The sequence below is a fragment of the Bufo bufo genome, chromosome 3 (assembly GCF_905171765.1).
Source record: "Bufo bufo chromosome 3, aBufBuf1.1, whole genome shotgun sequence".
Taxonomy (NCBI): domain Eukaryota; kingdom Metazoa; phylum Chordata; class Amphibia; order Anura; family Bufonidae; genus Bufo; species Bufo bufo.
Genome location: NC_053391.1, coordinates 43,343,191 through 43,369,207, shown reverse-complemented (window position 1 = coordinate 43,369,207; position 26,017 = coordinate 43,343,191). Strand labels below are relative to the sequence as shown.

Here is a 26,017-nt window from a genome sequence, read left to right as displayed (position 1 = left end):
GTAAAGACCAGTATAAAAAGCTGTCTTAGTAAATGTGCCCCAGAATCTCCTGACGGGTCTGGTTTAGTAACTACCTGCATTCCCCATAACCATTCTGGAGCATCTCTTATGACTCTGTGGTGTGTCGTTCCTTTATTATTCCTGCTAGAAGTTATGAATACATTACTAGCAGCTTGTAGTCAAGGTCCAGCTGGGTGTTACCAGTGTGGAGGGGTCTGACGCTATCCAATCAGTGCTGCCAATGTCAGAATGCAGGGACACCCACCGCAGCTGGTAACACCCATCTGGACCCTCATTGCAAACTGCTGGCAATTCATTTCTAACATTTAGTAGGAATAATAAAGAAAAGGCGCAGCACAGACTCGTAGAGAATAGATGCTGCAGAAGTGTTATTACATGGGGAATGCAAGTAGTTAATAAAACAGACCTGTCAGGAGAGGGGACGTGTCCTCTGTAAAGCTTTCTTTTCGATGTCACTTCCTACTATGGTGGCTTTGCACGTGTCATGATCGACCTCCACAGACTTGTCACATGTGCGGATTTTGATCTGGATTTACTGCAGTTTTTTGCATTGAGTGAAATCTGCAGCTATTTTGTGACCGGTCTGCATGTGTTACTTGTGGATTTTGTGATTTTTAATTTTTTTTAGGGTGCGTTACAGACCATGTGGACAGGGTTTGGAAAATGCTGTCTTTTCTTTTTCTTTTTTGTAATTTTATTTTTTATAATTTTTATTTTTTTTTATAGCGGTTTTTTACACTCTTCAGTAAATGCAGGTGAAATTCACAATGAATCTGCAGCACAATCCAGATTAGCAATTCCGCGATTGGTTGTAGATGTTCCTTTCGTGTTCCTAGGAAAGCTTTGTACTTACAGGTGTGATGTTTGGGGGCCTGTTCCCTACACGTGGATGTAGAGTAAAGTCCGTCTCGCAGGCACAGATTGTGTTTTGCTGCTGGCGATCCCGCCGGGACGTGCGGACTGCCGCGCTGCCTCCAGAGCTGCTGAGTCTGCTGCTTCTTCTTGGAATGTCCTTCCTTTTCCTGTGAATGACCCCGTTCTTGCAGAACTCTCATTACCACAGAAAACCCTGAGTAATCGGTGAATTGGCACATTCGCTGTCGGCCTCATTCCTGCGCACAATGACTGGGACGGCTGAAGGCCTCTTGGAGTCGTTTTTATTATTATTTTTTTTTTTTCTTTGCTCCCACTTATCCACATCTCCATATTCAGACTATAGATGTGTGTGAACGCAGACTAACTGGTGGCTGTGTAGTGGGGTTTCTGGTAGAACAGAACTTTCTGCAGATATTGCCGACATCAGATTACTGGGCAGTATAATGAAAAAAGCTTAAATTGTCCAGAATTATTAGACCTGGGCTAATACAGACCACTCTCCAGACCCCCTAAATTATTGCAGACCACGTGTCAGATCCCCCTAAATGAATACAGGCCATTCACCAGACCCCGTGAACTAATACAGGCCATTTACCGGACCCCCGGAAGTATTACAGACTATTCGCCGGGCCCCCTGAAGAGGTAGTAGAGGCCGGCCAGCCACCACCACCACAAAAATCGCATATACATGAAATACACATCAGGACAATATACAGATATGAAGAGAACACTTTATTGATTAAAACAGCAAGCATGGTGGTAGCTCCTGATAAGATTACACATCAAAAGCCCAGCTGTGCCCCGACTGATCCCCCCCCCCCCCCCTCGGCTGTGCCCCGACTGATCCCCCCCCCCCCCCCCGGCTGTGCCCCACTGATCCCCCCCCCCCGGCTGTGCCCCGACTGATCCCCCCCCCCCCCCGGCTGTGCCCCGACTGATCCCCCCCCGGCTGTGCTCCGACTGATTCCCCCCCCCCCCCCCCGGCTGTGCTCCGACTGATTTCCCCCCCCCCCGGCTGTGCTCCGACTGATTTTCCCCCCCCCCCCCCGGCTGTGCCCCGACTGATTTTCCCCCCCCCCCGGCTGTGCCCCGACTGATTTTCCCCCCCCCGGCTGTGCCCCGACTGATCCCCCCCCCCCCTGGCTGTGCCCCGACTGATCCCCCCCCCCCTGGCTGTGCCCCGACTGATTCCCCCCCCCGGCTGTGCCCCGACTGATCCCCCCCCCGGCTGTGCCCCGACTGATCCCCCCCCCGGCTGTGCCCCGACTGATCCCCCCCCCGGCTGTGCCCCGACTGATCCCCCCCCCGGCTGTGCCCCGACTGATCCCCCCCCCGGCTGTGCCCCGACTGATCCCCCCCCGGCTGTGCCCCGACTGATCCCCCCCGGCTGTGCCCCGACTGATCCCCCCCCGGCTGTGCCCCGACTGATCCCACCAACCCCCCCCCCCCGGCTGTGCCCCGACTGATCCCCCCCCCGGCTGTGCCCCGACTGATCCCGCCGATATCGCTGGAAGATGCAGCTTCCTCAGGGGTCCGGATTTTTCCGGCAATATACTTGTGCAGTGTACCGTTGCCAGACTCTCTACTCATGATCATTATTGTATACGTATTGCTCCATCTTACAATGTTCAGTGCAATTTGGCTTACACAAAGAGCAAAAACCCCTACAATGTAACTTAGAATAATATAAAATATAATTAACGCTCACCTAAAGACGATAGTTTCATATAATCACAAGTCCACAGAAGAACTAGTGGGACGCGATATACTATGATATAACAAGATAACTACTAGCGATATATTGTAAACAAGTGCACAGGTATATCTAGGGCATATTATATCCTACACGTATACAGTGCGGGCCACTTGGTGCGATTACTCACGGTTCCCGTGATTTTTTTCGTGGTGCCACTTGATGAAATAACTCACGGTTGCTGTGATTTGGGAATATAACGCCCACCGGGTTTAAGGTCACCAGACCACATATAGTCGGAAGATGTCTTGTCCCTGGATGTCCCTTTTCGTGCTGCCGCTTGATGGATTAATTCACGGTTTCTGTAGATTAAGAAATGATGCCCACCCGGTTATGAAGTCACGAGTGGAAGTAGTCGGGAGATGACGTGTCCCTTTTAGGCTATCCCTGCCTAAAAGCGGAGCACCCACTCCGAAAGGGGCGACGCCACTTCTTGGTGGCTAAACCCTGGGATATGCCCTAGAAAGCCCTAAATACACTTGTCGTGCGATCAAAGGAACCATAACTGATTTAATGAGCCATTCGCAGTTTCGCCGTACCGGCCGTGCGTACTTACACGGGCATGGCTTAATCTTTGAGACGAGCATATGCTACTGGCAGGATCAACCAGGTCTTTATGAAATGCTCAGTGCAAGACACCTGGGGAAGCCCAGCTCCCGCACCTCCTGTGGAATATCCTGATGTTAGGCTCCTCTCACTGTGTGCCATTGTTTATCCAGAAGCCACGCTGTGTATGCGCTGGGCACCGCAGTGTAGTAACAGTCGTCGTTCTACTTGTGGACATCCCATTCACCCTTTAGACCTGAAGGAAACCCTCTGACTATCCTGCAGCAGATTGGATCCGGGGTCCTGGTATCCATCGCTTTGTAGGCCTTATATCAGTCCACATGCCACACGTGCATTCCTTAGCGGTATTACAGGTGGGTTCTGCATACCAAGGATGGAGGGAACCCATTCTAATCTGTACAGTAGGTTCAGGCAGTCCTTTGTGATAATGGGGTAAGTCGTCTTTCTGTTTTTTTTTTTTTTCCTCTTCCCCTCTTTACGATCCTACAGATCTTATGTTATGTATAGTTCAGAGACTGGTGCCCCAAGGAGACAAGGGTACAAATATTTGGGTGCAGCAGGAGCCTTCTCACCACAGACACATGTTCACCTGGGTGCGGAAAAACGTAAAACTAGGTTTCCATAGCATCATCACGACGGCATACAAGGAGATTGACCCCTGACCTCTGTAGGGGCAGGAACAGAGAAAGGTTAAATACCCTCCTCCCACCACCAACACCAGTGTTTCCTGTCCCTACAGAGGACAGGGCAGAGAAAGGTCTCCCTGTATGCAGGGAGATGAAGCTAAGGATATGGAACCTGTTTATTTTTTATTTTTCCGTTACCTTTGGGAAAACGCCGGCATCCAGCATGGCGTCCCCCTGCCCTCCCGCGGTCCAAGTACTAACGCTGGGCAGGGGGTTCAGGGCCTATCTCGTCCTGGTTATTCCGGGGCCTGTTCCCTGGCGCAGACTCCCTCCTAGCCTACTTGGGCGATAGCTGGGTGCGCGCCGGCGCATGGAGCGCATGTTTATGACGTCACGGCCGGCGACCCGGAAGTGACGTCGCGGCGGCAGCGTGGAGCCCAGTTTAAAACCGAGGCATAAACGCTGGTTACCGCCCGTGTCAAAACGCTCCCAGGATCGGTCCCCACTGGTGCGGAACCCTTGCCTGCAGAGAGGACGATGTCTGCATCTGAGCGATCCCCCAGAGCTGAGCCACCGGCGCTGCTACCAACTGTGAGTCCCCTTCGGGGGTATTGTTTGTGCAGGTCAGGGAGTCTGTTGATCCCCCTCTCCTGCTGTAATAGGTGGAAGGGGGGAAAAAGAGAGAGAGGAAGTTATTTCCAGGGGCAGCTAGCTCGCTTCTGCTGACCCCCTCTTGCTCTCTCTCTCTCCCTCTAGTGGTCATGCCCTGCCTTCTCCTCTCTTTTAGGCTAAAGAAGCCCCGAAAAAAATCAAAAAAACACTCAAATGTATCTCCTGCAATAGCAGACTTCCTGACTACTACCCTAAAAAGTTGTGCAAGTCTTGTATTTCTAATATTGTACGGGATGAAGCACCCTCCTTAAAAGAGGAATTGAAAACTATGATTCAGGAAGAGATCCGTTCATCCCTGGCCCACCTGTCCACTAATCCCCCCGACTTGCCGCAACCTAAGAGGAAGCGGGCTAGGTCTCCGTCCCCTCCGGACCTAGAAGTTATGGCGGATGAAAGTGCCCACTCCGTTAAGTCATGGGAAGAGGGGGAGAGAGTCTCTGATACAGACTCAGTGGATGACAGTCGTAGATATTACTTTTCTACAGAAGAAATGTCCGACCTATTAAAGGCAGTAAGGTCGACCATGGGCGTGGAGGAAGTGCAACGTACCCATTCAGTACAAGAAGAAATGTTTGGGGGCCTAAGGGTCAAGAAAACTCGTGTGTTCCCCATTAACGAGAGTATTAGGGATATGGTCCTTGATGAGTGGGCAGATCCAGAAAGACGTCTGGGAGTCCCGGCTGCGTTCAAAAATAGGTTGCTTTTTGATCCAGAGGAATCTAAAATTTTCAATGAAATTCCCAAGATCGATGTACAGGTGGCCAAAGTGAACAAGAAAACATCTCTCCCATTTGAAGATACCTCCCAACTTAAAGATTCAATGGATCGTAAAGCGGACAGTCTTCTCAGGAAATCCTGGGAGGCGTCCATGTTCAATATTAAAACCAATATTGCGGCTACCTCAGTCGCCCGATCCATGTATCTTTGGTTGGGAGAATTGGAAACTCATATTAAGGATAGAACATCTAGGGAACAAATTCTTAGTTCTCTCCCTCTTTTAAAATCCGCCACGGCCTTCCTGGCGGATGCCTCTGCCGAATCAGTCCGATTCTCCGCCAGAGACGCGGCACTTTCCAATGCAGCCAGAAGAGCCCTCTGGATGAAGTGCTGGTCGGGGGACAAGACGTCTAAATTGAAGCTCTGTTCCATACCCTTTTCTGGAGAATATGTGTTTGGCCCGGTGCTAGATAAGATTCTAGAGAAGGCCGCGGACAGAAAGAAGGGGTTTCCGGAAGATCGCCCCTCCAGACGCCGGTATCCTTTTCGCCCCTCCTCGGGTCAAGAAAAAAACTACAGGGGCAAAGCTATCCAAAAGGAGGAAGAGGAAGAGGCCAATCCTTCTCCCACCCAAAATCCTCCGATAAGCAATGACGTCGGGGTGGGGGGAAGACTCTCAAGATTCCTGGGGTCATGGGAATCCATCTCCCAGAACCCCTGGATTTCCAAGGTAGTCGGGGCAGGCTACCAAATAGAGTGGTCTTCAAGACCCCCAAACAAATTTTCACTGACACGGTTCCAAATGAACCTTTGGCAAGGAGTCCAGAAACTTCACTTAATGAATGTAATCTCACCGGTCCCGCCTCCAGAAAGAGGCAGGGGTTTCTATTCTACCCTATTTCTAATCAGGAAGAAAGAAGGCACTTTTCGGACTATCATAAACCTGAAACCACTAAACAGATTCATCCGTTATCAAAAATTCAGGATGGAGACCCTAGCATCTACAATCCCTCTGCTAAGCAAAGACGTCTTCATGTGCACAATAGACCTACAAGACGCTTATTACCACATTCCCATTCACACCGACTCACAGAAGTTTCTCCGGTTTGCAATCCAGGATATATCAGGGAACGTCCATCACTAAGAGTTCAGGGCCGTTCCCTTCGGGATTTCATCTGCGCCAAGAATATTTACCAAAGTAGTGGTAGAGATGGTCGCCTTTGCCCGAAGACAGGGACTTATGATAATCCCTTATTTGGACGATTTCCTTCTAGTCAGCGAACCTGAGGTTTTTTCTCTCCATCCTAGACGATCTGGGGTGGATCGTGAACAAAGGAAAGTCCGTCCTCACCCCCTCAAGGGAAGTTCGTTTCTTAGGGATGATCCTAGACTCCCGAAGGCAAGCGGTATTCCTACCTCGAGACAAAATATCAGTTCTCCAACAAAAGATCAGGTCCTTTCAAAAAAGAAGATCCTGCTCTATCAGAGAGGCGATGAGTCTGCTGGGCCTGCTAACATCCTGTATTCAGGCAGTTCCCTGGTGTCAAATACACTTCAGACCCCTACAGTCCTGGATCCTGAGTGTCTGGAACAGGTGCCAATCCTCTCTAGATCATCAAGTAAGTCCACCAACTCAGATTCTGCAGTCCCTAAATTGGTGGAAAGACCACGGAAACTTATCACGGGGAAATCCGTGGCAGAAGACTCCCCAGGTCCAGGTAATAACAGACGCAAGTCTGTCCGGCTGGGGTGCAAAGGTGGGGGATCGTATGTTCCAGGGCACTTGGCCATATTCGATCAGATCCCAGTCATCGAACTTCAGGGAACTGAGAGCAGTCTGGGAGGTGTTAAAGGTAGCAGAGGAGATGTTGTGTCATCATCACATAAAAGTGCTGTCGGACAACACTACGGCCATTGCCTACCTTTCCCATCAAGGGGGAACGCGGTCCGTAACCCTACAAGCACTGTCAACAAAAATCTTTGCTTGGGCAGAACAGAATGTGGCCTCGATATCGGCAGTTCATCTGAAGGGAATACTAAATCAGGAAGCGGATTTTCTCAGTCGCCACAGAATCGACCATACAGAATGGTCTCTAAGTCCAGAAATATTCGGGCTAGTAGTAAGGAAATGGGGGATGCCCGACGTGGATCTATTTGCCACCAGGGCAAACTCAAAGGTGGAAACATTTTGTTCCCTAAACCCCAGGGACAGACCTCATGCCTTAGACGCCTTCGCCATTCGTTGGCATTGGAATCTGTGCTATGCCTTCCCTCCACTTCCTCTAATTCCGAAGGTGGTACAAAAAATTCTTCAAGACAAGGCCACGGTGATTGTGATCGCTCCCCTATGGCCAAAGAGAAGCTGGTTCTCATCCCTCCAAAAATTTTCCCTACAAGATCCATGGCTCCTTCCTGTGTGGGGGGATCTACTCCAGCAGGGTCCAGTTCTACACCTAAACCCGCAGTTTCTGAAATTGGCGGCTTGGATCCTGAGTCCCAAACCCTGAAGCTTCAGGGCCTGTCAGACGAAGTTATTTCTACTTTGAAAGCCTCCAGAAAGAAGGTAACGTCAGCAATTTACCTTAAGATCTGGAAACGTTTTTGTTCCTGGAGTGGGGACGAATCGCCACATTTGCGTAAACCCAACATCCAAAGAATACTGGATTTCCTACAGCAAGGTCTGGACCTGGGACTTAGACCCTCTACCTTGAAGGTCCAAATCTCAGCCCTAGGTTGTTTCTTTGACCAAGATATAGCCGGCCATCGTTGGATCAAAAGATTCATTAAGGCGGCGACGAGGCTCCGCCCAACGATCACCGCCCGTGTCCCTTCCTGGGATCTGAACATCGTTCTTACAGGCCTTACTTTACCACCCTTTGAACCCATGTCTGACTGTCCAATAAAATTATGGTCCTTGAAAACGGCCTTCTTAATTGCGATAACTTCAGCCCGCAGAGTAGGGGAATTACAAGCCCTATCAATCAGGGAACCCTACCTCTGTATTCTAGATGATAGAATTATTCTCAGTTTGGATCCTGGATTTCTCCCCAAAGTCGTATCCAATTTTCATCGGAGCCAGGAGGTTACCCTACCTTCTTTTTGCCAGCACCCCTCTAATAATAAAGAATCAGCGTTTCACTCTCTGGACGTTAGACGGGCAGTCCTAAACTATATCACGGTGACGGGGAAGTTTAGGAAATCTGACAATCTTCTAGTCCTGTTTGGAGGAAGATTTAAGGGCCAAAAAGCCTCCCGGTCCTCTATAGCTAGATGGCTCAAAGAAGCCATTAGTCTTTGTTACCAAATACAAAACCTTACATGTCCAGTCAACATTAGGGCCCATTCCACTCGGGCCATGTCTTCCTCTCAGGCGGAGAGAGCTGGGGCTTCTCTGGAGGAAATCTGTCGTGCTGCCACTTGGTCCAGCATTCATACATTTATAAAGCACTATCGCCTGGATCTTTCCAGATCTTCTGATCTGTCCTTCGGGCGGAAAGTCCTCCAGGCTGTAGCCCCCCCTTAACTGATATATTTTTTATATCTCCTTGTATGCCGTCGTGATGATGCTATGGAAAAACCGGAATTAGTCTTACCGGTAATTCTGTTTCCATGAGATCATCACGACGGCACGTTATTCCCTCCCTATGATTTAAATCGTTTTTGACCTAGTAGGTCTCTAGAAGGTATGAAGTAATACCTTTGTTTCACTATTTTCCACCACCGGGTTGCTCTGTGTGATTTTGGAAACACTGGTGTTGGTGGTGGGAGGAGGGTATTTAACCTTTCTCTGTTCCTGCCCCTACAGAGGTCAGGGGTCAATCTCCTTGTATGCCGTCGTGATGATCTCATGGAAACAGAATTACCGGTAAGACTAATTCCGGTTTTTCTCTCTCCCCCCCCCCCCCCCCCCCCCCCATTCATTCAAGACCCTCCTCTGTTTGTGGAGCAGAGAGAGACCGCAATGAGAAACTGTGATTTAAGCGTAAACTGTGTAATTCCTCATTTGACCTGTGGCGGCACTGCAGGGAAGTTGAGCACTTGCAACCAGATACCTAGAACAGGCAGTGGGTGTGGGACCCACTGTACTAACTGGTTTGACTGTGGGCTAGTCCTAAGGGCGCTATGCTGGAAGTCCTCTATTTTTCAACCTCTAGCCCCCATACATGGATCGCGCAGTAAAACAGAGGGCACCGCACATGCGCGAGACTTGGGAAAAGCGAAGCTGAATTGTGGGCTGTCGCTCAAAGGCAAGAGGAGGTGCGGTAACCTTGACTTGACGCAGGGAGGCCGCTGCCCCCTTGACTTGAAGCTGACATGCAAATTAGCGCGGACGAAGGATAAAAGATTGTTTTCTGACCTTATGCAGCATCGGACTGCAGGATGAAAAGTATGATTAGTATCACACTGCGGGCGGGTGTACATGCATTTAGGAGGTGGCCGGTTCCCTTTAAGACCTCCAGTGTAAAATCTCTTGACTTTTCCCTGGTTTGATGCCGTATCCGCTTCTCGTACTTGCTGCTGACCTGTGACCGGACGCCCCTCTCTGCTCGGCACGGACACCCACATGTGAAATGTTTGCTTGCGTTCTGTGCGTGTCCCTGGGAGAGGCGGCAGCTGTGTTGACTCTGGACGCTTCGGCAAATGGTTTTCTCTGTCGCCGCTGAGAACTAGATGTAAAAAGACAGTTACACGTAATCCTCATTCCCGTCGGCTGCGCCACTGTCACTTTCTAACTTTTTGGTTTCTGAACTTTTAGTCCTATGTATTTTTATGGTTCTTTTCTAACTTTTTATGTAGCTGAGAAACGGCACTATTTTGTTTTTCATTATGGTGCTTTTTTGAAGGGTTTCTGTCCCCCCAATGTTCGCTATTAAACAGGCTGACATTGCAGATGTGAAAATGTCACCTGAATTTAACTCTGCATTTCTTTTATTTAAGTATGCCCCCCTTTTTGTTTAATTTTAATTATATGCAAATGAGCCTCTAGGAGCAGGGGGGGGGATGTCGCACCACCTCATTTCCACGCCCTTCTATCTTGATTGACAGGGCCAGGCCAGCGTTGGTTCTTCTGCTGGCCCCATCTGCCGTGTAAATCTCACTGCGCCGTCACATTCAGTATTTGGCGCAGGTGCGAGATTTACACGCCAGGCGGGGCCAGCAGGAGAACCAACGCTGGCCTGGCCCTGTCAAAAATAAATCTTTTATTGAAAAATATAATAAAAATCACTTGGCTTATGTTACCTAACTTAAGTCACCAGAAAAAAACAGGCCGATCGGGACTAGTGTATAAATTAGACTTAGTTGTGTGTTAAAGGGGTATTCCCATCTTAATGATCTCTGTTAATGATTTAACAGTGATCATTTTTCTAAATATATTTTAATAAACTAATTCCCACCTTAGAAGAAAATGAACATATACTTACCTGACTGTTGTCTTCCGTCTCCCCTGGTTACGGCCACCGCTCTTCTCCGCAATCGCGGTGGCCGCGCTTGCGCAGACTACTTCTTATTGCCGGCCGTGCGCAGTCCTGAAAGTGCACGCCGAGGCTGCGCATGCGCTATGGTGATTTCTTCCTGGCCAGTATAGTATACTTGCGAGGAAGAAGTCACCAGGGCGCATGCGCGGCGGCGTGTGCGTTCAGTCCAGCGCGCGGCCCGGCAGAGAGAAGACTTCAATCAAGATAGAGCCCGCCCCCTGCCGAAACCAGGAAGTGGACAGCGCGCCGGGAGCAGGTAAGTATAAAACAGCGTGATGGGAATACCCCTTTAACTCTAAAAGGCAGAGGTCAGAGCAGGAGGTATGCTTATAGATTCTAGCAATACCTATATACAGTTGCAAGAAAAAGTATGTGAACCCTTTGGAATGATATGGATTTCTGCACAAATTGGTCATAAAATGTGATCTGATCTTCATCTAAGTCACAACAATAGACAATCACAGTCTGCTTAAACTAATAACACACAAAGAATTAAATGTTACCATGTTTTTATTGAACACACCATGTAAACATTCACAGTGCAGGTGGAAAAAGTATGTGAACCCTTGGATTTAATAACTGGTTGAACCTCCTTTGGCAGCAATAACTTCAACCAAACGTTTCCTGTAGTTGCAGATCAGACGTGCACAACGGTCAGGAGTAATTCTTGACCATTCCTCTTTACAGAACTGTTTCAGTTCTGCAATATTCTTGGGATGTCTGGTGTGAATCGCTTTCTTGAGGTCATGCCACATCATCTCAATCGGGTCACTCCAGAAGGCCTATTTTCTTCTGTTTAATAAGCCATTCTGTTGTTGATTTACTTCTATGCTTTGGGTTGTTGTCCTGTTGCAACACCCATCTTCTCTTGAGCTTCAGCTGGTGGACAGATGGCCTTAAGTTCTCCTGCAAAATGTCTTGATAAACTTGGGAATTTATTTTTCCTTCGATGATGGCAATCCGTCCAGGCCCTGACGCAGCAAAGCAGCCCCAAACCATGATGCCCCCACCACCATACTTCACAGTTGGGATGAGGTTTTGATGTTGGTGTGCTGTGCCTCTTTTTCTCCACACATAGTGTTGTGTGTTTCTTCCAAACAACTCAACTTTGGTTTCATCTGTCCACAGAATATTTTGCCAGTACTGCTGTGGAACATCCAGGTGCTCTTGTGCAAACTGAAAACGTGCAGCAATGGGTTTTTTTGGACAGCAGTGGCTTCCTCTGTGGTATCCTCCCATGAAATCCAGTCTTGTTTAGTGTTTTACGTATCGTAGATTCGCTAACAGGGATGTTAGCATATGCCAGAGACTTTTGTAAGTCTTTAGCTGACACTCTAGGATTTTTCTTCACCTCATTGAACAGTCTGCGCTGTGCTCTTGCAATCATCTTTACAGGACGGCCACTCCTAGAAAGTTCAGCACTGCTGCTACTCTCCCTCCATTTTCTCAATTTCTTACCATGGACTGATGAACAGCAAGACTTTTGGAGATACTTTTATAACCCTTTTCCAGCTTTATGCAAGTAAACAATTCTTAATCGTAGGTCTTCTGAGAGCTCTCTTGTGCGAGGTATCATTCACATCAGGCAATGCTTCTTGTGAAAAGCAAACCCAGAACTGGTGTGTGTTTTTTATATGGCAGGGCAGCTGTAACCAACACCTCCAATCTCATCTCATTGGTTGGACTCCATTTGGCTGACACCTCACTCCAATTAGCTCTTGGAGAGGTCATTAGTCTAGGGGTTCACATACTTGCATTAACGCCGGATCCGGCGTTAATGCAAGTCAATGGGAAAAAGACCGTATCCGGCGTTCAGTCAAAGTGTTCAGGATTTTTGGCCGGAGGTAAAAATACAACATGCTACTGTTTTCTGAAAAGCCTGATCAGTCAAAAAGACTGAACTGAAGACATCCTGATACATCCTGAACGGATTACTCTCCATTCAGAATGCATTAGGGTAAAACTGATCAGTTCTTTTCCGGATTTGAGCCCCTAGGACGGAACTCGGCGCCGGAAAAGAAAAAAGCTAGTGTGAAAGTACCCTTAGATGAAGATCAGATAAAAAAAAATATATATATATATATATATATATATATATATATATATATATATATATATATTTTTTTTTATATTCTTAACCAAATTTATTTTTATTCAAAGAATAAAGTACATCTTACAATCACATACCATCGTAGTATTGATGAAAAGGTATTATTACAAACAGATCAGAGATCCATATCCTTCCAAAGGGTTCACATACTTTTTCTTGCAACTGTATGCATGAAAAGTGCAGGTTCTCTGCTTCGACCAGGTTCCCAGGAAATTAAAGGCACTATTTGAAACAACCACTGGACATCCGGAATTGGTCCTGTGGTATGTACCATATGTTCACTACAGAGACGCACAGTATTCGCTTACAATGGGTATATGATCCCAATATATCAGCGATATACTCTTGTGGCTACTGTCACTCTTGGCCAGGTACCTGGCCAGAGCGTGAAGCGCTCAGGGTGAGACGAGGGAGTACAGCACGAAGGGGAAGCTAGGTCTACACGACGACATATGTCGCGCGACAATTTTTATAATGATAGTCTGGTTTCGCACTGCAAACGCGACAGTTGAAAAAAAATCTATTCGAGATAGATTTTTTTTTTTTTTCTGCGAATGTCGCGTCGCAGTATGTCGCATTGCAACACCATAGACTATCATTATAAAAATTGTTGCGCGACACATGTAGCAGTATAGTTGTGCCTTGTCGCCGTGTAGACCTAGCCTAACACGGCTATTCTGCTGACCCTCAGAATTCTTTCCCTGCTCTTACTAATGATTCCACCAGCACTGATGTCAGAATGTTAAGCCCCGAGTCTGCTCAACGCGTTTCTGTGCCCCTATTGAACAGGACACTTTATCAGGAGCAAAGGCACAAAGTTAAAGTATCTGACCGTAAGTGAGAGAAGCCGGCGGTGGACGCTGCACGTGCCAGAAGCCGCATCAGCGGCGCTATGATGGCCATGAGCGCGCCGCCGACTCTCGCTGGTTAAGTAAGGAAGCTGTGTGATTTAGGAGGATAGGCGCTGTCTCCAACATCCAATCAGAGAGGGGGGGCGTGTCAGGAGAATGCCAGCACGGCCCGCAACGCGATCGCATGCTGCTATTAATGTTAAAGGGAACCTGTCACCGGGATTTTGTGCATAGAGCTGAGGACATGGGTTGCTAGATGGCCGCTAGCACATCCGCAATACCCAGTCCCCATAGCTCTGTGTGCTTTTATTGTGTAAAAAAACCCGATTTGATACATATGCAAATTAACCTGAGATGAGTCCTGTCCCTGACTCATCTCACATACAATCGTTTTTTGTTTTTTTTTACACAATAAAAGCACACAGAGCTATGGGGACTGGATATTGCGGATGTGCTAGCGGCCATCTAGCAACCCATGTCCTCAGCTCTATGCACAAAATCCCGGTGACAGGTTCCCTTTAAGCAACTATTCTCTCAAACTCCATTAACATGGGGGATCTTTAGGCGGCTGAGACAGCCGGCCAGGGGCAAATTAAGACATAAGAGTGGCAGGTGCACATAAGCGAGGTAAGTACGCGGCAGTAATACAGTTGTATCACTTACCTTAGACACCACAGATTAGAAGCAGCGCAATAATGAAAATCCTGGTCCAGACTTACCGGGAGCCGCTCCAACCATAGGATGAGACACAATGTGACATCTGGGGCCACTTAAAGATGTAACGGATCAAAGGGACAGCCACGTAACGTGACATATATTAAATACAGTGACCTGAGACGATGTTCTCATCTGCCCAAGTGTTCAAGGGGATAATGTCAAAAGCCGACTGTACGAAGACACTTCTATTGTTCTATGAAGCAGGAGAAGCTGCTACGCTCGCTCTAAGCCTTTTGGAGTCTCCGTGTGCATCCGGAAAATCTATTCCTCAATAATCTATTATCCCGCGCTCCTCCGCGTGGCATCTGTCGGATATGTTCACTGCCTCGGAACCTCATGATCTTAGTGTTCCCTGAATGTGAATCACTGATGTCTCTCTCTTACTACGAACATCATTCAGATGCTCCCCTATTCTGCGTCTAAATTCGCGGGTCGTTTTCCCAATGTACTTACTGTAAACCACAGGCGCGCGTCGTAAGATAAACCACAGCCGTGGTCTTAAAATTGATAAGTGTTTTAATCTCCTAGGTCTTTTTCTGCTGACTCAAGTTGGGTAACATAAGCCAAGTGATTTTATTATTATAATATTTTTCAATAAAGATTTATTTTGTTATTTTTAACCCTCCACCTACCCACAGAGGTAAGTATACTTCCCTTTAGGCCTCTTTCACACGAACGTGACGGATTCGCTCCGGATGCGTTCAGGGAAACTCGCACCATTTTGCAAGCAAGTTCAGTCAGTTTTGTCTGCGATTGCGTTCAGTTTTTTCCACGCGGGTGCAATGTGTTTTTTCAAACGCATGATAAAAAAACTGAAGGTTTTAAAAAAAAAAAATAAATAAACTTTTCTAAGCAACAATCAGTGAAAGACTCATTGCATCCGCACTTGCTTCCGGATGTAATGCGTTTTTCACTGAAGCCCCATTCGTTTCTATGGGGCCAGGGCTTCGTGAAAAACGCAGAATATAGAACCTGCTGCAATTTTTATTTTTATTTTTTTTTCTCCCACGCAACGTACAAGTGCTACATAAAAAACTGCGTTCATGTACTGAATGCTGAAATGAATGGGTCAGGATTCAGTGCGGGTGCTGTGCGTTCACATCACACATTTCACCCACGCAGAAAACTGGCTCGTGTGAGAGGGGCCTTACGGGTCCAGTGACGGAGGGAGAGGGGGGCGGCAAGTAAAAAATAATAATAAAAATTGGTAAATGTTTGATAACCCCTTGAAATCTAATATCTGGAGGCGGCAGTCTTTTACCTAAGAGTACTTTCACACTAGCGTTTTTCTTTTCTGGCACAGAGTTCCGTCACAGGGGCTCTATACCGGAAAATAACTGATCAGGCATATCCCCGTGCATTCTGAATGGAGAGCAATCCATCATCAGGATGCATCAGGATGTCTTCAGTTCAGTCGTTTTGACTGATCAGGCAAAAGAGAAAACCGTAGCATGCTACGGTTTTATCTCCGGCAAAAAAAAAACTGAAGACTTGCCTGAATGCCGGGCTCTGCATTTTTTCCCCATAGGGATGTATTGGTGCCGGATCCGGCATTCAAATTGCCGCATTGACGGATCCGGTATTCCGGTCTGCGCATGCTCAGACCTTTAAAAATGTGAAAAAAATAAATACCGGATCAGTTTTGCCTGATGACACCGGAAAAACGGATCCGGTATCGCAATGCATTTTTCTGACTGATCAGGATCCTGATCAGTCTGAAAAAATGACATGCGTTTGCATACAGTTTGCCTGATCAGGCAGGCAGTTCAGGCAGCGGAACTGCCTGACCGGAATCCAACAACGCAAGTGTGAAAGTACCCTAAAAACACTAATAAAAAAAAAAAAACTTGGGGGAAAAAAAAGTGTATGAAACAGGCCTCACAGAATCCAGAGACTGAGCGAGCCAAGCCGTTTGCATCCCATACAGATGTGGTGGACGGACACGGCTAACAGTTCTGGAGCTTCAAACTCTGTATTGTGGTGTTACTCTGTTATCCCCTCCGGAAATGTTTTGATAAGTTGACAACTCTGCGTTGCCATTCCCCTACTCTATAGGGTGTGTCCCGTGATGATCGGACATCGTAAGCGGTCAGCCTGGGGTGCGCTCTATTGACAAGGGGAATAGTAGTATCCAGTTGTCACATTCCAGGGGAAATAACAGAGGAATGACAGAATGCTGATTTCTACAGGGTATACAGTTGTGTACTAAAACAGGCATGTCAGGAGAGTCGAGGGGGGGGAAGGGGGTAGGTCATCAGTATGTGATTAGTGGGGGTCCGACTCCCCGATCAACTATTTGAAGAGACCGCAGCACTGCAGCCCCTCTCGCAGCTCACCAAGCACAGCGCCATCCATTGTATAGTGGCCGTGCTTTGTATCGCAGTCCCATTCACTTGAAGTAACGCAGGGATTTTGGCGCATTTTTGGGCCAGAAACAGTGAAAACTGCACAAGAATCTACCCAGGAAATCTGTATAGACTAATCAGACCTGCATGCACCCCGACGAGGTGGTGGGGGTTTCAGACTTTTATGCGCAAACTTTTTTTTTTTTGTTACTGCTTTTTTGTGCAAAATTGCACGAAGGCGCCCATGAATGTTCTGGGTGACATTTTTCCCAATGTGCCAGTGGTCTGCTTTCAGAAAATATATGGCATATACAGAGAGAAAATCCTTTATATATATATGTGTGTGTATATATCAGCACTATATAAGTGCATAAAGTGTATAAATATTTTATATACATCAGTTTGGTGGAGGTCTGTCTGCTGGGACCTTCGTAAGTGCCAAGACCTCGGCCCCCCTGGTCCCAATACGCCAGTCGTGGCGGTGCATACACGGGCTCCAGCGTGTCTCATGTCCCCCCCCCCCCTGATGAGGATGTCGGCCCACCGTGCATGTTTAGTACCAGGCAGAGAAGTTGAGGTTTTGTGGATTACAACATGTAAACCACCAGGGCTTCCTCCTCCTCGCCACACGTCCCGTGAGGTTACGAGTTCTGATAAGCGAAACCTTTCCATCAGCGTTTTGTCAATGAGTGAATTTCCTATTGCAGAGCTGTATGTCACCCTAGGACACAATGGAGGCTGCAGTACATCTATTTCACTTCCCTATTTCAGCCGTCGGTAAAATACATGTTTGCTAATAGATCTCCACATTGAGTCCACTGAGAGCCCCCTCGACGTCCCCTCTCCGGACATATCTGGTTTAGTAACTACTGGAGCGTCTATTCTTAAACTTCTGGTGGGAATAACAGAGAAAAGGCACTACAGAGTTATATGAATGATTTGTCAGCGGTTTGTAATGAAGGTCCAGATGGGTGTTACCGGTTTGGGGGGGGGGGGTCTCTGCAGAGTCTGGCAGCACTGTTTGGATAGTGAGGCTGTGCTGGACACAACCTCAAGTGCACCCCGAAGGACCATTCTTTCAGACTGCTGGCAATTCATTCATAAACTTCTAGTAGGAATATTAGAGAAAAGGCACAACATAAGAATAGATGCTCCAGAATTATTACATGGGGAATGCAAGTAGTTACTAAACCAGAGATGTCAGAAGAGGGGACGCTCCCCCAGCAGTCCTATTAAGGCCTCATGTACATGGCCGTTCTGTGCATTGGGCACCACAATTTGCGGTCCCCAATTCACGGGCAACCTCCGTGCGGCAGCCAGGATGGATCGAGACCCATTCAACTTGAATGGGTCCGTGAGCCATCCACACCACAAACAAAAAATAGAACATGTTCTATTTTTTTGCGGTGCGGAGGCACGGACCGAAACACCACGGAAGCGATCTGGAGCTGCGGTGCGGAATGGAGGCACGGGGAGTCCTCTCCTGCGTAACTGAAACAGGGCGGATCCGTCATGCAGCCCATAGACTTCTATTATGACGGAATGAATAACGGAATGCCTCTAAAGGCATTCCGTTATGCATTCCGTCATAGAATTGCGTTATGGTCCGGTAATCCATAACGCAATTCACCTTTTACCACCAAACAAAATATGAGATTTGCTCATGCCTAGTTAAGACCAAGCTGTAATCCAGCAGCGGTGGTCGTGCTTGCACACTATAGGAAGAAGCACTAGCCTATGTGCGGTCACAGCCAGCGCTTTTTCCTATAGTGTGCAAGCACGGCCACCACTGATGGATTGCAGGTTGGTCATGAATCCAGCCAGCAAAAAAGGCAATATGGACAATCACAATACATTAGTAAATGTCTTGTATTAACCTTATCTACATTATAAATGCCATTTGCTGAAGTGAGACAACCCCTTTAAGGACCAGTGACGTTTGTCCCCTTTGATGTTTGTCGACTCCATAAGGCCACCTTAAAGGGGCTTTCTGGTTTCCATGAACATCCTTTAAATCATTTATAAAGGTCACTGTAATTTTGTCATGCATTTCTTTTCCCTTTATTGCTCCTCTCTCCCGTTCTGGGCTGTGCTCACCTGACCGTGTCCATGCAGCTCCTTCCTATTTCCTGTGATGGCACAGGAACACTGACAGCGTTGTGTCAGTGTCATCTAATACATTCCAGAACTGCAAGGGTTACATAGCATCAGAAATCAATATAATGCTATGTGACCCCGGCAGTGCTGGGAGCTCAGCCCTGGTGCCTCGTTGCGATTCCGTAGCGAGACACTCGCTCGTTTTGAAAGGGGCCTAAAGGGATTGTCCGTGTACATAACGCGACCTTGTTGGTTTGCAAATATAATTAAGTAAAGGGATCTGTCATCAGGAAATTCTCTGATAAGCCAGGCACATAGTCTTGTAGTCCTAGCTCAGCCGAATGTAATGATGGCATTCGCTTAGCAATCCGTCGTTTCGTTTTACTCATTTTTGTCTAAAAATCATTTTCAATTGGCCTTTTCATTTAAAATATTGAGCGATTATGTCACAAAACTTTGTGCTGTCATCTAATAAACCTTCTCTCTAAACTGAGCGGTCATAAACACTTCTTTAAGGCCTCATGCACACAACAGTTGTTTTTCTTGGCCTCCGTACCGTTTTTGTTTTTTTTTGCAGATAGGATGGGGAACCATTCATTTCAATGGGTCAGCAAAAGAATGCTGATAGTTCATCCGTTTGAGTTCCGCGTCCATTGTCCGTGTTTCCCTTCAGCAAAAAAAATTGCATGTCCTACTTTTCTTCACATTTGCGGATGCCGCATCCGCATTTTTGGCGGACGCACAATTTGTGGACGCAAAAAACAACGGTCGTGTGCATGAGGCCTAAGCCACATTCTTATCAGTAAGACAAGAACTGAGCTATAACGAGTGTTTATGATGTCAGAGAGCAGAGATAAGGAGTCCGTCTGCTCCTGGTCTGACGGAAAAGACAGAAAATCCAAAGGGTGTGACTACAGCTTCTCCGCTCTGTACAGAAAAAAGGACTCCATATTTTTAATAAAGACCAATTGAAAAAAAGATTTTTAGCTCAAAATAAATGCAATACAATAAAAATTGCTCCCAAAGGTGTCCATAGCCTTTAATTGCTCATTTGCATATGGATTAATAGTACTTTTTCTCCAGAAAGAAGCGGATCGCTAAGTGAAAGGAATCCTTACATTCAACTGAGCTAGGACTACAAAGCATTATACCTGGTTTATTTGTGAATTTCCTGCTGACAGATCCCCTTAAAAATTAAAAGGTTTTTCTGAGGCTTAACTACTGATGACCTATCCTCTGGTATCCGATCGGTGGGGGTCTGACACCCGAGAACCCCGCCGATCAGCTGTATGAGAAGGCATAGGCGCTTATAATAGTGCCGCGGCTATCTCGCAGCTCACCACACATAGCGCCGTACATTGTATAGTGGTTGTGCTTGGTATTGCGCTCAGCCCCAGAGGACAGGTCACCAGTGTTTAAGTCTCGGAAAACCCCTTTAAAGCGGTCCCGTAGTCTGATTTCTGCTCTGGTCCTACGTATTTGTTCTGACACAAGCTCGGAGCCTCCTCACCCTCTCTGTGACGCGATGAAGAGGCTGGCTTCCTGGCCAAGTTCATAAGCAGACCAATGGGAGCCAAAAGGACTCTTTTTTTAGGCCCTCACTGGGTGAATGGTGGCATATGGGTACCTTTAGACGTATACCATGTGAGTTCTGTGGGTGCAGGCAACCAAAGTATACTTTAGATATCTGCGTACCACCCCAAGACAAGGTCCACATGGGCATTCCAGGAGTCTGTTCCAGCAGGGGCGCAGATTACCAAAGTTGCCACATATGGCTTAGCCGGGCACTTCTGGGCATCGCTGGATCCTCATTCACTATAATGGCATCCGGTGGGTTTCTGACATAAATGCCAGCTTTCAATCGGAAAAATACTGTCTGACAGAAAGCTGGCATTTATGCTGGAAACCTGGTGGATCCAACGTGCCAGATATGGTAATTCCGGTAGTCTGCTCTTCTGCCGGTACGGAAATATGGACCTAACCTAACAAACCCCAGGACTGGAGAAAGATTTCAGCTGCTGATGTATTACTCTCGCAGTGGATCCAGACTGGACGCCATTAAAGCAGATCCTCAGCTTTGATGAGCTGAGGCCTTGGGGGTGTTAGTCAATAACTTTTCTTGGCTGGAGTCTCCCGAGTGTTGTGTACACATCTCACACATGGTGTCCTGGCATCTTCCCAGACATCTCTCTTGTCGCCGTGGTTCCTTTGTTCGGGTCTTTTCTTCATCTTTTGTAGAGTAAACCTTCTCTTCTATAGACCTTCTACATAATGGGGGGTGAGGGGGTTTGTTATCTTGGGCAGGGAGGGACTGAATAGGGCTGGGAGCTCCTCGCAAGTAAGTCAGTGGACCATGGCCTGCTCTCAGGAGGACCATTCTCTACCGGTAGAATGGGGTGTAGTTCTAGAGCAGGGATGCCCACTCCCCCCCCCCCCAGCTGTTGTAAGACTACAACTCCCAGAATGCATAGACAGCCTACAGTTATCAGGGCATGTTGGGAGTTGTAGTTTTACAACAGCTGGAGGGCCACAGGTTGGGGATGCCTGTTCTAGAGGAACCTTCTGACCACAAGTCTTTAAAAGTCTTAGGAGATCACTTCAGGAGGATCTTGAGTGTTGGGCTCTCTCTGTGCTCCTGGCTACCATAAAGTTGTCCAGGGCAACAGTGTTGTCGGAACCAGACATCTATCTCATGGAGATGTATGGACCACCCCTCTGGCTGACGATATGGGGGGAGTGTTCATGTATACGGGAACGTACGGAGGGATACCTGTCTGCTGGATGAGCGTTCAACCAACAGCTTTTGAGGGTGTTTGAGCGTCTTCTACAGGACTTCTGTCTCAGTAACAACTTGCATTCCCCATTTAATTTCAGTTCTTATTACTCTTTGTTGTACCATTCCTCTAATATTCCTGCTAGAAGAAGTTATGCATGAATTGTCAGCAGTCTGCAGTAAGGATCCAGATGGGTGCTATTTAATTTTTATTCTAATTCCTGAACATGATTAGGGGGGCGGCCATCTTGCCTGAGCTGTTCCTAAGCGCACTAAGAAAGCTTTAGGCTGGGTTCACACTTGAGCTTTTTACAGCGCGTTCAAACGCGCTGTAAAACGCTCAACACATGAAAAACAATGCTTCCCTATGGCCCTGGTTCTCACTTGAGCGTTTTACAGCGCGTTTTAACGCGCTGAAAAACGCCCTACACTCAAAAAAGTTCTTGAGCTTCTTTGGGCCGTTTTGTCGCGCGTTTGCGGCCATAGGACACTGCTGTCAATCACACAAACGCGCGTAATACGCGCCTTGACTATGGACAAAAACGCACATATCAAATACGCTCAAGTGTGAACCCAGCCTTACGGCAGCCCCGTGGGCCATAGACACAGTGGTCAGGAAGGGGGGACCTCATTGCCTTCTATGGGAGAGTGTTCTAGGCATGCTCTGTGACCTGTGCAGAGGAGAGGAGGAAGTAGATAAGCTGTGATATCACCTATTGTGAATGATGGATCCTGTCTTATCTATACACAGAGGTGATATCATTACAGGCAGGATTAGAATGAAAGATTAGCAGGTAACTGCAGTAAAGTCATCTGTACAAACAAAGAAGTGGCGACCGTTATTAGGCTTAGTGGCCAGTGCAAAAACTGCAGGATTTTATGATTTTTGTTTAAATATAAATATATATTGATATGGAAAATTAAAAAAATATCCTTAGGATTTTTGTAAAAATATGTACCTAAAAAAACGTGATTTTTTAAAGGGTTTGTCATCAGAAAAATGGGTATTAACCTGGCTGACCATTAGAGATGCTGAACATAACTATATTAGTCCCATGTCACTATGTGCCGCCGTTATTTAGAAAAACAAACTTTTCTAATCTGCAAATGAGCCTCTAGGAGCAGGGGGGGCGTTTCACCTGCTCCTAGAGGCTCCGTTCGCTCGCCTCTTTCTACGCCCTTCCACACTTGATTGACAGGGCCAGGCCAGCGTTGGTCTCCTCCTGCCAGCCCTGTCTGCCGGGGAAATCTCACGCCTGCACCGTCCCGTTCAGTATTCGGCTCATGCGCAATGAGGGGAGGACGCTCGCCGGCTTTCTCACTGCGCCTGAATGGGACGGCGCAGGTGCAAAATTTCCCCGGCAGACAGGAAAACAACGCTGGCCTGGCCCAGGTTAATACCCATTTTTCTGATGCTAGAAACCCTTTAAACAATAGGACATTTTCTGATGACACATTCCCTTTAAATTGTACTCTCTTATATAGAGCAGACATTATCATCACGCTGTCCCCAATGGGGCTCACAATCTAAGTTCCCTATCAGTATGTCTGTGGACTGTGGTAGGAAACCCACGCAAACACTGCAAACTCCATGCAGATGTTGTGCTTGGTTGAATTTGAGCCCAGGACCCCAGCGCTGCAAGGCACCATTGCTAACCACTGAGCCACTATGCTATCCAGTTGAGGGTAACACCCAGCTGGACCTTCACTGCAAACTGCTGGTAACTTCTGGTAGGAATGGCACAACAGAGTCATGAAAATAGATCCTCCAGAATTATTACTTGGCGAATGCAAGTAGGAACTCGTGCACACGACCATATATATTTTGCGGCCCTCAAATTGCAGATCCGCAAAATATAGATAACGCCTGTGTTGCATCTATGCGTTTTTTGCCGACCTATTGACTTCAGTGGGTCCGCGGTCTGCATTTTGCGGACAGGTATTGGGCGCGTTCTGTTTGCAGAATGGACATGCGGATGCGGAAAGCACCCCGATCATCATGTACAAAAAAATGTGGACCATGGACCCACTGAAATCAACGGATCTGCAAAAAAAATAAAAAATGCTGACTATATTTTGCGGATCCGCTTTGGCGAACCGCAAAATGGACACGGTTGTGTGCATGGGGCCCAAAACAGAAGAGGTGACAGACCGTTCTTGAATCTTCTTGTGTTTGGCTTTGGAGCAGGGTCGATGCTGGTGAATAGGCCATGCATATCCGATTGACGGGTGCTGGACACCCTGCACCCGCACCGAGAAGCCGTTTTGCAGTAGGGGTGCCAGAACTATAGCGCCATCTGTTGGGTGTAGCGGATGGAGCTTGTTACTGCAGCCCTTCTCCCTTTTTCTTCAGTACGTGCAGCGCTGCGGTAACCAGTCACGGCTACTGCGGATCGGGGGGGGGGGGGGGGAGACCCCTGCTGATGAGATTTCCATCAATATGGAGGGATCAGAAAACCGCAAAACATGAGGAGTAAAATATTGATGACCCGTCCTGAGGATAGGTCATCAGTATCTGATCAGTGGGGGTCTGACACCTGGGACCCCCGCCAATCAGCTGTTTGAGGAGGTCGGTGAGAACTGCGGCCCCTTCACAGCACTCCTAGCACAGCGCCATACGTTGTGGCATGTAGTGGCTGTGCTTGGTATTGCAGCTGAGTCCCATTCACTGAGCTGCACATAGGCCACACAACTGATGAATGTGACATCACTGGGGTAGGCAGAGGCCGCAGAAACGCCACAGCTGATCGGCGGGGGTGTCGGGAGTCGGACCCCCCTCCCCCCAACTATCAGAAATTGTTGACCTGTCCTGAGGATAGGCCATCCATATTAAAATCCACTTTAAAGACTTGCCCCCTGTTAAGTCAATACACACGTTCCCCCAATAAATAAGTATTCTAGAGCATCTTTCCTCTATTACTCCTCATTGAAATGTACAAATCAGCTTTCCACTTCTCAGTGGGGCCTCTCCCTACAGGCGCTGACACTGTCCAGTCAGTGCGGTCGGTGTCAGACTTTGTAGGAATACGGCCCTATTGACAAGTAGAACGGAAATGTACAGTTGTCAGTTTATTCATACATTTCCAGGAGGAATAACAGAGGAATGCCACAACGCAATGATCAAAAAGAAAGGCTTTAGAATAATTTTATCATGGAGAATTATTAATTTTAATATATTGGCTGCGACCTGTCAGGAGAAGCTACGGGGGTCTTTATTCTGACGTGGCATGCTTCCTTAGGGTGGGTTTGGCTCCGTTGAACTCCTCGCCCTGTAGTAATGGGGTCACACTGGCTCTGATTGGCTTCATATGTGTATTGACCAGCTTGGAGCTTAAAGTCCCAGAATAAAAACGACTATGGATTTGTCCTGAATTTTGGAAGATGATCCTAGGAAATTCAGCTTCTCCCTGGGAGGGGCTTATGTAAACCCCACCCAGAGGTGGGTGGTCCTGGTTGGATTTGGGAGCGGCTTAATTGCCCCAAATTTAACAGCACAAATGATAAGTATGCATGTACCAAAGGTTACCTTTTCTAAAAATAAAAAAAAAATAATATATAATTTGAATAGCGTGCTCCTCTGGATAGGTCATCAGTATCTGATCGGTGGGGGTCCGACTCCTGGTACCCCTGACAATCGGCTGTATGAAGAGGCCACGGTATTCCAGTGAGCGCTGCTGCCTCTTCCTAGGCCGGTGACGTCACCATCATCAGTCATATATCCTATGTGCAGCCCATTCCCATTTAAAGGTCAAGCACAGCCACTATGCAGTGCCTGGTATGTTGTGAGGAGGCTGCTGCGCTCCCTGGATCGGTGGCGGTTGTTGGACCCCCAGCGATCAGCTATCGATGACCTGTCCTAAAGATAAGGTAATCAATATTCTGATCCCAGAAAACCCCTTTCATTTTCCCACTTTTATTTGGTTAGGAAGTCTAGGGACTACAAGTTTCTACATGGCAAAGTCATGACCATTTATACCTAATAGTGTTTGTGAGATTAGAAGGCACTGGGCATTTTTCTATCAGAAGCAGCGCCACTTTTGTACGTTGGCCGTGTCTGGTATTGCAGCCCAGCCCCATTCGGTTGTTCACTGAGCCGCAGTACCGCGCACAGCTCTCATAGAAGAGTGGCGCTATTTCTGGATGAGACTCCCAAACCTATGACATTTGTTGGTATAAGATCGGGTAACATTTAACAAATTAACCTGTTGTCTCCCTTTTTTCTGTCAGGTACCATCTAGGAAGCTGAACGGAGCACAGTCATGGCTCAATTTGCAGCTGCGCCGTTTGGGGGTGAGTGGATTCTCTCTGGGGTATTGGTAGTCTCCTCTGGATGTCTCCACAAGCAGTGTCCTGTCTGGGGGGGTTTGAGGTGAAACGCAGTTATCATGCGAGAGCCCCAGTTACCAGGCAGAAAT

At 47.5% G+C, this 26,017-nt stretch overlaps 1 protein-coding gene across 5 annotated transcripts in view; it reads left to right on the top strand.

The window, feature by feature from the left end:
* Positions 1–26,017, top strand: part of ITSN1 (intersectin 1) — a 163,377-nt gene that overhangs the window by 9,783 nt on the left and 127,577 nt on the right. For all 5 annotated transcript variants that reach the window (XM_040423145.1, XM_040423144.1, XM_040423142.1 and 2 more), the window contains exon 2: positions 25,830–25,892. In XM_040423145.1, the coding sequence (XP_040279079.1) occupies positions 25,862–25,892 (31 nt within the window). In that variant the 5' untranslated portion in view covers positions 25,830–25,861. The remainder of the gene's footprint in view (positions 1–25,829; positions 25,893–26,017) is intronic.